Source organism: Vicia villosa, linkage group LG4 (genome assembly GCF_029867415.1).
Source record: "Vicia villosa cultivar HV-30 ecotype Madison, WI linkage group LG4, Vvil1.0, whole genome shotgun sequence".
Lineage (NCBI taxonomy): Eukaryota > Viridiplantae > Streptophyta > Magnoliopsida > Fabales > Fabaceae > Vicia > Vicia villosa.
Genome location: NC_081183.1, coordinates 36,078,253 through 36,092,370, shown reverse-complemented (window position 1 = coordinate 36,092,370; position 14,118 = coordinate 36,078,253). Strand labels below are relative to the sequence as shown.

At 35.3% G+C, this 14,118-nt stretch overlaps 1 protein-coding gene across 1 annotated transcript; it reads right to left on the bottom strand.

Annotated features, from left to right (window-relative positions):
* Positions 1-7,991: 7,991 nt before the first annotated feature.
* Positions 7,992-8,885, bottom strand: LOC131597068 (uncharacterized). The gene has a single exon (XM_058869784.1). It carries the CDS (start codon positions 8,883-8,885, stop codon positions 7,992-7,994), a length of 894 nt encoding a protein of 297 aa, XP_058725767.1.
* Positions 8,886-14,118: the final 5,233 nt, after the last annotated feature.

Here is a 14,118-nt window from a genome sequence, read left to right as displayed (position 1 = left end):
TCATACAGATCGTCAGCAAGACTGATTAGAATGTGTTTTTTGCAGAGATAATCATTATCTTTCCAGATGGATATTTCTTTTATGAGTTATAAATTATCTACTGCAGCTTTAGCTTTTGCAGTAGAGTATAATTCAGATGACTTAATAGTTCTGTCTGAATTCACTTGTTACCAATACCATTAGTTTGTTCGATTGATCCAGAAGGAACAACACGAATGTCCTCAGTCAAAACAAAGGCAAACTTCTTTAAAGTTAACAAAAATTTCATCTTAGCTTGTGAACGTTTGAAGTGAGTACCTTCAAACTTAAATGGTTTGTCAGAGACAACAGCCGTAGTGTTACCAATAACTTCTTCAGTAGCCATGGTAGTGTTTAAAACGTCTTAAAATTATTGTTTTCGTTTTTAAAAAAATCAGCCACAGAAGAAGTTATTGGGAGGAGTCATGAAACGGTTCGCTCTCTTTTCAGACGTTTCGCGGCACTGCCCAAAATTATGCAAAGTAGTCTCCTGGATAAAATTGTCCAGTTCTATATTATATGATTAATACTTGCACGATAGATAATCAGTCTAGAAATACACCCTCAGATGATACTAAGACCATTCAAATATGGTATAAATGCCACCGTAATATCTGGTATAACGACCAGTCATAATAATTTCTCAAACCAAGAGAAATTTCAATAATTATCCAAAGAGAATTCGATAATGGTCATTTGACCACTCAAAATGAGTTTTTAAACAAATAGAAATTTGAATAATTTTCTAAAGAGAATCCAAATATTATACTTGATAATTTCTCAACTCAAACAAGGGGGAATTAACATTATTCTCTAAAGAGAATTCAAGAAAGTACTCGGAATATTCAACGAGTAGAAAGAAAGAGGGAGAAGTTGACGTTTCGACAATTCAAAAGACATGGAGTTATGAGAGTGAGGAAGGAAAAACTCAAAACAAGTTTTGATGTGTTTTTCGGAACGAAACATGTGATTTTCTTATATACTAAAGTAAACTAGGCAAAATTTCTAATTTAAAAAATATGGGACTAATGAGTTTTTTCAACTAACACACTATGTGAGACTTGACTTAAAGATTTCTTTTTTAATTCATTTACTTATATTGGAATATTCACATAATGTTTCAATAATAAGTATAAGTAAAATTTCAATTGAAATGAAGACATGTCCACTGCTTCTGAAACAAACAAATATTAGAATATATTTAGGTGTAATCATATATTTAGAGTAATCATATTTCCAACTATAAGCATGTACTCCTGTGGAAGCATATATTTAGGTGTTCAACATTCTCACAAAAAGAAATTCTAAATGTTATTCCATCAAGTGTTAACTAAAAAAAGTCATTATTATTTTTTTCAGAAGTAGCATATATCAAATAAAGTTCAGGTAGTTGTGATATTGTAAGAAACAAATTAAGATATATAAGTTAAGCATTTGAGAACGATAGAGTCATTTGATAAGAAAAACTTACCATATTTGAAGGGAAAAAATATGCATACCCGCGGGCCCCACCCACACCCGAACCCGAGTTGATTGAGTTTGGGTTTGAGTTCGGGTGCCACCCAATATTTTGGGTACGGGTTTGGGTAGTGTGAAACCCGCACTCAAAATCCAAAATTGTTTACACACCCTCTAATTTGTCTACTCCATCCATAGGGATGGCAAGTACACCCAAACCCGCGGGCCCCACCCACACCCGAACCCGAGTTGATTGAGTTTGGGTTTGAGTTCGGGTGCCACCCAATATTTTGGGTACGGGTTTGGGTAGTGTGAAACCCGCACTCAAAATCCAAAATTGCACACGCTTATATATATATATATATATATATATATATATATATATATATATATATATATATATATATATATTGTGGTAATTTGTAGGAAAAATTTATTTTATGTATTTTGTTGCGGATTTGGGTTTGGGTGAAAAAAACCCAAACCCAACGGGTGTGGGCGTGGGTGTTATTTTGCCACCCGAACGGCCTTTGGGTTCGGGTAGTGCAAAACCCACACCCGACCCAACCCGTTGCCATCCCTATCCATCATGTCTAATTTTGTTTTTGCGGCCTCTTGCAGGCATGGCGATTAACATAAACTTTGCATTTTTAACCTAAAACGGTGCAGTGCTCGCAGGTCCGTCTCGCCCCAACTTTTTGCAAGACAGGCTTAGATTTTGGATATGCACCTTCATCTATGTTTTTCTCGTTTCACCCTTTTTTCTTGCAGGGCAGATTTAAACGGGACGTAAATTGTCGTTTGTCACCCCTAGCTCAATCTAGACATGGCAACGGGACGTGGCAGGGACAAGTTTAAGCAGCCCCGCCCCCCACCTTTCTATATCAGCCTCGCAACCGCCCCTAGACCCAGTCGGGGGTAACAATTTAGCCTTCTCTCCCGTTTCTAACAAGAAACGGGTTTCCTCGCCACCCTCCGCCTCCACAAGCATAAATTATTATTTTTTAAATATCTATTTTTTTATAGCAATAAAAATTGATTATTAAATTAAATATTTAATATTTTAATAATTATTATAATACTTGACTATTTTTATTTAATTTGTATTTTACAAAATAATAATAATAAGAATAAATTTGATATACTAAGATTAAGAAAAGTTAATGGGTGATAAAATTATAAAAATAAGGATAATAAATTAATTTCAATAGGTAGGTGCATGGCGGAGTCGGTGCGGGGCAAATATTAATACCTCCCGTACCATCCCCGTAATTAATATTGGATTTTCTCCGCACCCGCCCTCAATTTAATTAACTTTTCCCTCAATTTAATTAACGAGTCCGTCCGAACCCAAATTTTATTGCTATGCCTAGCTTAATCTCGACAGAGCTTTTAAAAAAAACTCATTTTGTAGCTAAAATTTAAATCACTTTCTTAGAGTTGACATAAACTAGGAGTTAAAAATACAGATTTATCATTGGCAAAACATGAACATAGGACTTGGATTTAAAACTCATTCTTGAAGTCCACATAAGCATCGCCAAACCTTTTGTTAAAATCACATGGAACTATACTCTTTGTGCTTGCTAAACCTATTTTGATATAAAATTAAAAAAACAAATATATATTTATTATGACAGATATAAAATTCAAAACAAGAGTATATATTTATATTCATTTGATACAGTTAAATAACAATGAAAATCTTGTCATACCTTTACATCTTTGTCCTACATGGTAAAAATAACAACATTTTAAATCCATATTAGTTTGGATTCCAATATTGCAATCTTAATATTCTAAAAAATTATAATAAAAAGCATACAAAATTAAGGTGATTGAGATTTCTAAGAGGTCTAGAGCTATTTCGAATATTTGTGGCCATTTCTTAGTTGGTTGATTTCACGCATATTTGTCTGATTGGTTCTCTTTATTATATTATAACCAAAATGATGGCAACCAAATTATCTAAATTTTTAGATAAGTTAATTTCTTCTAATCGATCAACTTCCCCTAAAGGGAGATTCTTGGTTGATGGAATGGTTGTGGTGATTGAGTTGGTAGATTTAACAAAGAAATATTAGAAAAGTTGTCTGATCTCTAAGGTGGATTTTGAAAATGATTATGATTCTTCTAGTTGGGGTTTTATGGATTACATGCTGGGAAAATTTGAGTTTGATGATTGGTGGCATGCTTGGATGAGTGCACGTGTATGTTATGATAATCTTGTCCTCTTGGTGAGTAGCTGTCTCGCGCAAGAAATTAGTATTCATAAGGGTTAAAACAAGGAGACATCTTAGTCCATTTATTTTCCTGCTTGTGGTGGAATATATTTGTGAGATTATTGACAAAGTTTTGGAGTTGGAGCTATTTTCTGGGTTTAGGGCGGGATCCTTTATGTTGGTAGTTTCCCTTACTCAATATGAGGACAATACTCGTATCTTGAATGAGTCCAGTCAGGGAATCTTTGGGCTATAAAAGTAATTATACCAGGGGGTGTTAAGAGTCCCTTGAGTCTTCATGTTATTTTTTCAAAAATTGGGATGATATGTGTCAATGTTGCTAGTCCTTTTTGGAATTAGATGATGACTCAATTCATTTGAACCTTAGTCCATTCCCCCTAAATACCTTGATCAACAAATGGGTGCAAATTCTTCTCTTAAGAAGTCTTGGGAGTCTATGGTGAATCCAATTTAAATGTGGTTACTTTCTTGGAGGCATAAATTTGGCGGTCTACAAAGTAAGATAGTCCTCAAAAACTCTATTCCTAATTCTATTCATGTCTTCTACTTATCTTATTAAAGATGTCCGGTAAGGAGTGGTAAAGAATTGTTAGGATCCATAAAAGGTTTTTGTGGGGTAGGGTTAATGAGATGTGAATATCTCTTGGGTCAAATGATCAAATATTTGTAAACCTAAAATGTTAAGGGGATGGAGGCTCGTGACCATCGATTGGTTAACCTTCCCTTGCTAACGTAATAGTGTGATATGCTTTCTACTTGATATACAAAGCAAGAAGTTTCCTCTTTGTATGGGGGAAGATCTTCCACTACCCGCTTTGTATTTCCTTGGTGGAAATGAGTATCTCTTTTAGATTTTAAATTCGGAGGTTCCTATGATTGATTTATGTAAGGTATGTATAGGAAAATGGGAATTGGCCTCCTAACATCTTATTGTAATCTCAAGCTTCTCCATAACTACATGAAGCATTTGTTTGGATGAAGTCAACATATATCAAAAAGATGAGCAAAAGAACTATGATGGCATTTGGATCATTTGCAACTTTTATAAAGATTAGCCTTGTGATTGATCTTCAAATATTTGGTAAAAGCTAAAACTGAAGCATTGACATTTTAGTGCTAAAAAATATTTCCTTTTTCATACATATGCATTACCCTATCAAGAAAGATCATTGTCTTTGGTTCCAAGCCTTTTTCTACATGTTTTTTTTCCATTTTAGCTCCAGAGTAACCAGTTACCAGAAACCAAGTAACCGGTTACCTCAACTTGGCAGTGCCACTGTCTTCTTGTTTTTGGCAGATTTTAGGTGAAGTAACCGGTTTTCTCATTTCAAGTAACCGGTTACCTGGGAAATTTTTTCAAAATCCAATAGGTAACGTTACATGGTAACCGGTTAACTCATTTTAAGTAACCGGTTACCACTGAACCAGTGGCACATTTTCAACATGTTTTGAATCCAAACGAAATTATGTTTCATATCCTTAACCATTGCATTGTTCCATCAAAATGAAACCATTCTAAAGGGTGTAGAGTCATCTATAAATACCATACATATTAGTTTTCAAATGTTCACCTCTTTCATAAAAATTTCACAACCTTTATCTCACAAATATTTTCAAAAAGTGTTCCATATCCTTCCATTTTCATGGAGAAATTTTCTACATTGCTACATACCATTTCATAAATACTTTCTCATACATTCATATACCTTGAGCACTAATATATCTTTGTGATTTGTTATACTTGAAAGAGAAGATCAATCAAGTGATTGATACATTGGTCTCCTATTCAAAATTCTTATACAAAAATCAAATACTTGTTGTATTCTTGTTATCCAGGATTGTTGGAAACAAGTTAGGCACTTTGAGAGGATTGTTCTCATAAGTGGTCTTAGTGAAAAATCTAAGAGGATTGTTCTTGGTGTTGTTGCCGTGGGTTGTACAAGTTACCAACAATAGTGAAAATCTCTTACTGCGTAAGGGGACTGAAGTACTCTCGGATTGTGAGGGGAACCAGGATATATCCTTGTGTCATTTATTTTTTTGCATTTACTCTTTCTATAAATTCACCATAAGCCAAAAAAATAATCCACATATCACCAAAAACCAATAAATTTTTTAATAACCTAATTCACCCCTCTTAGGCGCACTTCGTACTTACACTTATTGGGACGACCCTTGGTGAATGATATTCCCTTGAAGATAATATTTGATATATTGTATCTCTTTTCGAATTAGAAAGAGAGGAATATTAGGGAAATTAGTTCTGAGGTGGGAGGTTCGAATTAGAAAAAGAGGAATGTTAGGGAAATTAGTTCTAAGGTAGGAGGTAGAATGGTATGAAGTTTTAAGTTCAGGAGATCTATATTCTTCTAAAGAAATTAGTTTATAACATCATTCTTGTTATTTGGGGAACTAATATCTCTAAGATAGTGACCGTTGAAGGTGTCAATATAGGTTTGAATGTGTTTACTCTATTGGTTTGTTTACATGACACTTTTTTAGTCTAATTTGAGTTTATGTTCTTCGGCTCTGTCTCTGGTGAACGTGTCTTTGTTTTTTATTTGAGCGAAGTGGAATTCTTTAAAAATGATTATTTTTTATTGGCAACTCTTATTTGATAAATTTCTTTCAAGAAAAAATTTAGTTCAGCAAACACCAGTTTGTTATTTGTGAATTGGTAGCTTTATTATGGTATAGAATTTTTATGTGATTGTGGAGGTTTAATTCTCCCTAGGGAGCTTCATATAATATTCGTGTTCACAATGTTGGTGTGTCGTTTAGGATTAATTAGAGGTGAGCTTATGATATATTCTCGGCTTATGTTTATTGGTAAGTTTGCAGCATATTTTTTTTCTGATTGACTTCAATTTTCTTCGTAAACCAATAAGCCAATAGTGAATTGAGAGTCTTTGTCATTTCTTCTATTGTTCTTGTAGGTTTTTAACAGCTTCTTTTTTACTGTTTGAGAGGGGTATCCTAGTATCTTTCCTACATGTGGAACATCCTTCTATTTATTGGAAATAGATCTTCTCCTGCTTTTCTATTCAGCCATCCTTTTCATGCTTTATTTTTTTTTTTGAAAAAGCCAAAAAGCATTGAATTAAAAAAGGCACAAGAAGTGCAACCAACTAGTACAAGAAGACTTGATACAAAAGCCAAGTCAACAAATATGATCCATTACACAGAAGATACAACATGTTACTGGCAGAGGTAAAGAATAATTAACTGCTCTTGTGACAGGTTTGAAATCAGACCCCCAAGCCAGTGATAAAAGATATATCCCGAACGCCTTCGACCAAATGGAAATAATTATGACCAAACGAAACAAGAACAGAAGAAAACCCAGATAATGCATAATGGTAAAAGTGTTATCCGGGAGCAGCAAACTGACAAAAAACGCAGCTGAAGAACGGACCTCGCCAATTAATAAACTATGAGATTTCGCCTTTCGCGCCAAAGGAACCAAAGGCCTTTGGAGGTGAATATTGAGCTTCCACCTGAGACTATTAAACAGCCAGGAGGCACAAAACAACAGCAAACCAACCGAAACTCTTGCGAGAAACTCTCCAAACTTAGAAGCACCAATTTTGATGAATTAATTCGCACAACCCATAACAGGTATTGGATTCATATACCAAAGAGAGAAGTTACAGTCGACGATGCTTGCCTTAATATCAACCAGTTCCAAGACCAGCGTTTTATGGATTCGACCATATTGGTCATGTTGATTTCCTTATTTTGAAAAGATTTTCGTTTCTTGATATCCAAATGCACCAAATGCAAGCAAACCAAATCGCTCTAACTCTATTGGTGAATGCTCTTCCATTTCCGATAAGGTGTTCTAATTGAAGAAGATGATTAGTCCCGTCGATACACAAAGTCGTTGAAATTCCCAACCAGTTTGATACATGACGCCAAATACCTACAAAAAAATAACACTTGAAAAATAGGCGGGGGACCGATTCCTCGTATCCGCACCCACTACAACAAAGCAATGATTCATGACCGATGACTCCCCTCCTAAGCAAGTTATCTTTTTTGGCAGTTCTGTTCTGGTGAAGTCTCCAAACAAAGCAAGATACTTTTGACAAGATTGACTTTTTCCAAATCTTCGACCACGGGAATATAGCTAAGCTTGATCTAGACTCCATGATATTTTTATAGGCTCCTCTAACAATATATTCATAAGGAGAGGGTCTCCAGACCCCTCAGTATCTATGCTTTTTATGTATTCCCACAAACGAGAGCACACACTCCCCCTTAAAACTCTCCCTATTCTCTCTCCATACCTATTACACAGAGCTTTGAACCAAGGCCTCCTCTTTCGCACATGATCTTCCAGCCCCACTTCCCCAATAGAGCATCGTTAAAGGCTCTCAAATTTTTAAAACCCAAACCCCCTTCTTCTAAGGGTTTGCACACCTTATCCCAATTAACCCAATTTACTTTTCTCTCATCCTCATTCTCACCCCATAAAAATTGTTTAAATAGAGATTCAAGTTTCGAGATGATACCTGTGGGAGCCTTGAAGAAAGAGAGATAGTAGATCGGGATAGCAGATAAGACTAATTTGATTATAACCACACGACCTCCGATGGACATTTGATTGTGTTTCCATATCGACAGCCTTTTACGCACCGAATCTATCACTGGTTGCCAAGTCTCTAAACGCCTCGGGTTTGCTCCAATCAAAAGTCCGAGATATTTAAATGGAGTGGAACCAACCCTGCATCTTAAAATATTGGCCGCCTCTTCTAACCAGGTTGGAGGGATGTTAATCCCAATCAAAGAGCTTATATGGAAATTCACCTTCAATCCTGACATGAGCTTAAATAACAAAAGAATCGCCTTCATGCAGTGAATGTTCTCCCAACCTTTTCTACCAATGATTAAGGTGTCATCGGCGTACTGGAGGTGTGAAAAGCATTCGTTTCCCTCCCCCTCAAACCTATATCCTATGAAATCTCCAGAATTCAAATATTTCTTCATCAAAAAGTTAAAACCTTCTGCTGCTAGTAGAAAGTGAAACAGAGACAACGAATCTCCTTGTCTTAGGCCTTGGCCCATTTGGAATTCCTTTGACGGGCTCCCATTTACTAGTACTGAAAGCGAGTTTGTTTGAAGGCACTCTGACATCCAGCTCATCCATCTTTCATGAAACCCCATCTTTTGTATTACAAAGTTGAGAAAATTCCAATCAATCGAGTCGAAAGCTTTTTCAAAATATACCTTGAACATAAATACGTCTTTTTTCTTTCTTTTCGCCTCGTCCGCGATTTCGTTTGTAATGAGTATTCCATCCAAAATTTGTCTACCTGAAATAAAAGCTGAATGCGATTCTGACACCATGGATCCAATCACCTTTTTCAATCTATTTGCTAATACTTTGGATATCACCTTATAGATACATCCTATTAAGGAGATAGGTCGGAACTTTGACACTTTAGTGGGATTGTTTTTCTTCGGTATCAGCACTAAGAACGAACAATTCGCTCCTCTTACTATACGACTGTTCGAATGAAAGTCTGTTAGAACACGAAAGAAGTCATTTTTTATATCTTCCCCAAACTCTTTTATAAATCCAAAATTCACGCCATCTGGTCCTGGGCTTTTTGAACTTTCACATTCCCAAACTACCCTACGAACTTCCTCTCCGAGAATTTCTTTACCAACTCTTCATTTTCCAAGTTGCTAACTCTTTTGAAATTCAAATTGCAAGGTAAAGGTTTGACGCCGCGAGCTGCAAATTGGTTCTGAAAGTGTTCAGCCATTGCATTTTTAATATCATCCACTTCACATAAAATTTTGCCATTATGCTCCAAGTTTAGGATTTCATTTTCTCTTCGTCTCTTATTTATGCAACCATGGAAGTACTTTGTGTTCGCATCCCCTTCCTTCAACCATCTTGCTCTGGATATCTGCCATTGTATGCTGCAGTTAAGATTTGATAGCTTGAATATTTGATCCCAATTTTTTCTCTTAGATACTATCTCATCCTCCGACAAACCTGATGATTCTTCTTTGAGTTTGAGTTCTTCCTTTGCATCCTTGATTTTACCTTCGAGGTTTTTAGTGTGGTTCTGTTTACGGTGATTTCCGATAAATAACCGCTAATCCTCCAAATTATAAATATACTTTGGTTACTCGCAGGATCGACTAGATTGATCCTAGGACATAGTCAAAGAGTTGTCTTTCAAGATAATTTGGTTCATATTCTCTTGGTCTTTTGTTTCGCTTCGAAAACTTGGTTGTGGTATGAACATATAAATAACTTGCGAAATAAACTAATGAAGTACACAACTAAAAATAAATTTGTTACAAACGTAAATGAAACTTTAGACAAAGATGTAAAAGAATGTAAGTTTCAAGAATATAAAGTGCAAAAATGTAACGACTTGACGAAAGAAGTAAAGATACTTTGAATCAAAAGAAAGACTAGGCGAAAAAGTAAAGGAAAGTAAAAGACATTTTGATTCTGTAAATAGAAATACAAACATATTTAAAGTGTGAGTCATACGTACATTTCTCAGCGAACTCTTTCCCTTAACACTTGATACTTGAGTGATTTGTGAGTGATTTGTACAAAATGAACACCCTGGATCCTGATACTAAGACCCTTATTTATACTAATTTGACCCTAACGGCCATACGCTAACAAAATGCCACGTTGCCCATATGCATGTGTTTCGAATCCCTGGGGCGCCATCTGTCCTCGTTGGTGTAATCAGACTATTCGAAATTCAAAACCTCCCGCCTGAATCCTATTTCGATACGTGGCAATGTGAGAATGCAGCGAAATACTTCAAGTTTCAGTACTCTTGTATTTTAGAAAACCTTTTAAGTCTTGAAGACAGCCTATCTCGATTCAGCTTCGATTTTAGGAATCTTCATCATAAATAACATCCTTGGAAATGGCCATCGAAAGCCAGTTTCTTTTAGAACCTTAAGTCTTCGAAAAAGCATATTTAACAATCGAAATCTCCAGCTGTTCAGATAACAGGTTCTTGTGCCAATTTTGAGGCTATCTTCATCATCTTAAATTTTTCTTTTAAAACAAACATTTCCCACCCTTCGACATTCAAGTCTCTCCACTGCTCTCTGACGAAATTATGATAGCCTTCGATGTCCGACCATGATTTTAGCATACGGGATGGTTTCGGGCCCCAATTTTTCCTGTACACACAAAGCATTATTACACAAAGCATTATTGAGCGATGATCTGACAACCCTTATCAAGGCACCGATGTTTGCAGAATGGCCAATTGATGATCCAAGACTCAGTCAAGAGAAACCTATCGATCCTGCTCATACAGAAACCACTAATTCTAAACCAGGTGAATTTTCTACCATGTAACGGAAGATCGTACAACTCAAAAAACTCGAAAAGTAAGAAACAGTTAGATAAATGGTTAAGATTGATGGCCGAATGAAAGCTGCAGGTAAATACTACATAGAATCCAAATCACTATTATTATTTTTTAAGAAAACTCCTTTTCTATTTTTTTTATAATCATATTTGTCTTTCAAAAAGAGTAGATGATAATAAACTCTTGTGTGCAAAGGGTCGACTAAGAACCAAACAATTAAAATAGAGTGATTTTTATGAAAAGAAGAAATGAAATATTTGTTTTATTCTAAAATCACTTTCTAAATATCATTCCATAAACTTTTTTTCTTCTTCTTCCAAACTATGTATCATAAAACAAATGGAAAAAAAATATGAAGAAGCATAGTATTATACATAGACGAGCAACAAGCTAAATCACAAATGGAAAATTTTTAGTCAAATTTACCTAAGTATGTTTCCCTCCTATATATCCAACCATAGGTTAAAAACTTAAAATATTAGTTGGGTTAAGTGACGAATGCCCCTAAGATGGATTAGAAATTTTTTTACCGGTGTCTCGTTAACCCATCAAAATATATCAAACAAAATGTCTCTAACAAAATCATGTCGATATTTAAAATCTGAAAGATCCCTACAATGATTCAGAGTTGTTTCTTAACCTTTTTTTTTTGTACAATTAGAGTTTTTCATATTTATGAATTTTAACTATGGTTTTCTTAGATTAAAAAAATCTGGTTGTAAATATACTTTCAACAATTCATAAACAAAAATTGTGGCACCTAGAAGTCAAATTAAACCAAAAACTAACCAAGTATAATTGATAATATATTATAATATCTAAAAATTAGAAAGGTACATATAGGTATATACTAAAATAAAAACCACACAACATGCCATTATACATAACATATAGCATCAGCACTATTATTACTTATTCTTTTACTACTTCATAGGTGGAGGAGAAGGTATAGGAAGGGGAGGAAGTGGAGGAAGGGGAGGAAGTGGAATGGGAGAATCAAGAGCACCAGAGATATCCACTTTTCTATCAACTTGATTTTCTTCTACCTTTGCACCACCACTAACTCTCTCATCTAGTGGGATATTCTTGAGTTTTCTAGCACCAGTTATAGTCACAGAGTTGTTCATAATCATCACTACTGCAAACAAACAAAACAAGAACATTAATGGATTCAAAGTCATTGAGTATGATCTTTGTAAAGCCATAAAGTGGTGAGTTTAAAGTGAAGCTCTAGGTTGTTGAATTGATGGTGAAATGGGTGGAGCCTTATATAGAGGAGGAAGAAGAGTGTAGAATTTCTCAGAAGATTATGCATGTGATGATAAGAGTGCCGCATATTTAAGAGAGTGGGGAAAAAACATTATGAAGATTGAAGAAGAATTCAGAAGTTGAAAACAGTGCCACCGCTTATTATTAAACAGTGGAAGAGTTTTTTCTAAAAAGACAAAATTTAAAGAATTTTCACACACAAAAACACAATAGAAGTCAACAGAAAAAAACAGAATTTATAAGTTTAAATTCACTTTTGTCCCAATCTCTATTTTATTTTTTAAGCTCTCTTTAATATAATCAATTATTTGGTCATTTAAAATAATTTATATTGTAATGTACTAGTATCAATTATATTATTATATTTATAATGTATTAATTATTATTGTTGTGAAAAACGATACCAATAACAAAGTATAATAGGGAATTAGGGAAGAGAATAAGAACACAAGAATTGGTTATAACTGCTATTCTTTCACTTTCTCTTAAAACAAGATTACAAGTTTACAAGAATAACAAATAACCTCTCTCACCCTAAATTAGGATTTGCAGCTTAGCAATGATGAGAGACTAGTATGCTATTTATAATAAAACCTAACATACTAACTAATGGGCTTTTTCAACAAGGCCCATTACACAAGCCAACTTAATAAACAAGCTAACTTAACAAATTAGGGTTTAAACACTAAAACCTAATTTAACATGCTAACAACCCTAGCATCTTCGACATCTGTATGCTAGACCCATCTTCGACTACAGCATGCATACTTCGACACGAGCATGTGAACAATCCTTCGACTTCATGCTTAACTCTGTCGAACTGTCGAACCAAGAAGCTACCCTTCGACAATACCAGAGTTTGATCCAATATCTCACAAATCTCCACCTTGGACCTAACTCTACAACGTCAAGGAACAAACTAGCTTTCTTCATGCAGCTTTATCAACTGCATACAGTGGAAAAACTTGCAACTCGGCAATGTCTTGGTGATCATATCAGCAGCATTGTCTTCAGTCGAAACCTTCAGCACTTGGACTTCTCCACGCTCGATTACTCCTCTGACGAAATGCAGCCTCACATCAATGTGCTTAGTTCGCTCATGATAGGCTGAATTCTTCGACAGGTGTATTGCACTTTGACTATCACATTTAACAGTGATACCTCGACCTTGAAGTTTCAGCTCCTTCGCAAAACCTTCAAGCCACAATGCTTCTTTCACAGCTTCAGTTAGGGCAATATACTCCGCTTCAGTGGTTGATAGAGCAACAACCTTCTGAAGTGTTGCTTTCCAACTAATTGCAGTGCCAAACATAGTGAAAACATATCCAGAAATAGATTTTCTGGAATCCATACAACCTGCATAATCAGAGTCGACATATCCTTCTATTACTGCTTTACTATCTTCACCCAAGGCTCCACCATAAATTAGGACTCTATTCAGAGACCCATTTATGTACCTTAAAATCCACTTCAATGCTTGCCAGTGAGCCTTTCCAGGATTCGCCATGTACCTGCTTACAAGACTGACTGCGTAAGCTATGTCGGGTCTAGTACAGACCATAGCATACATCAAAGAGCCGACTATATTAGCATATGGGATGCTATTCATATAGACTCTTTCGACATCAGTACTGGGACACTGATCAATACTCAGCTTGAATTGAGGGTTTGCTGGAGTCACAACTGGCTTTGAATTCGACATACCAAACTTTTCAAGAATCTTCCGTAGATATGCCTCTTGAGATAAGCATATCTTCGACTTC

Coding starts and splice junctions, on each gene's coding strand:
- LOC131597068 (XM_058869784.1), bottom strand. CDS start 8,885: ATGGGGTTTCATGAAAGATGGATGAGCTGGATGTCAGAGTGCCTTCAA.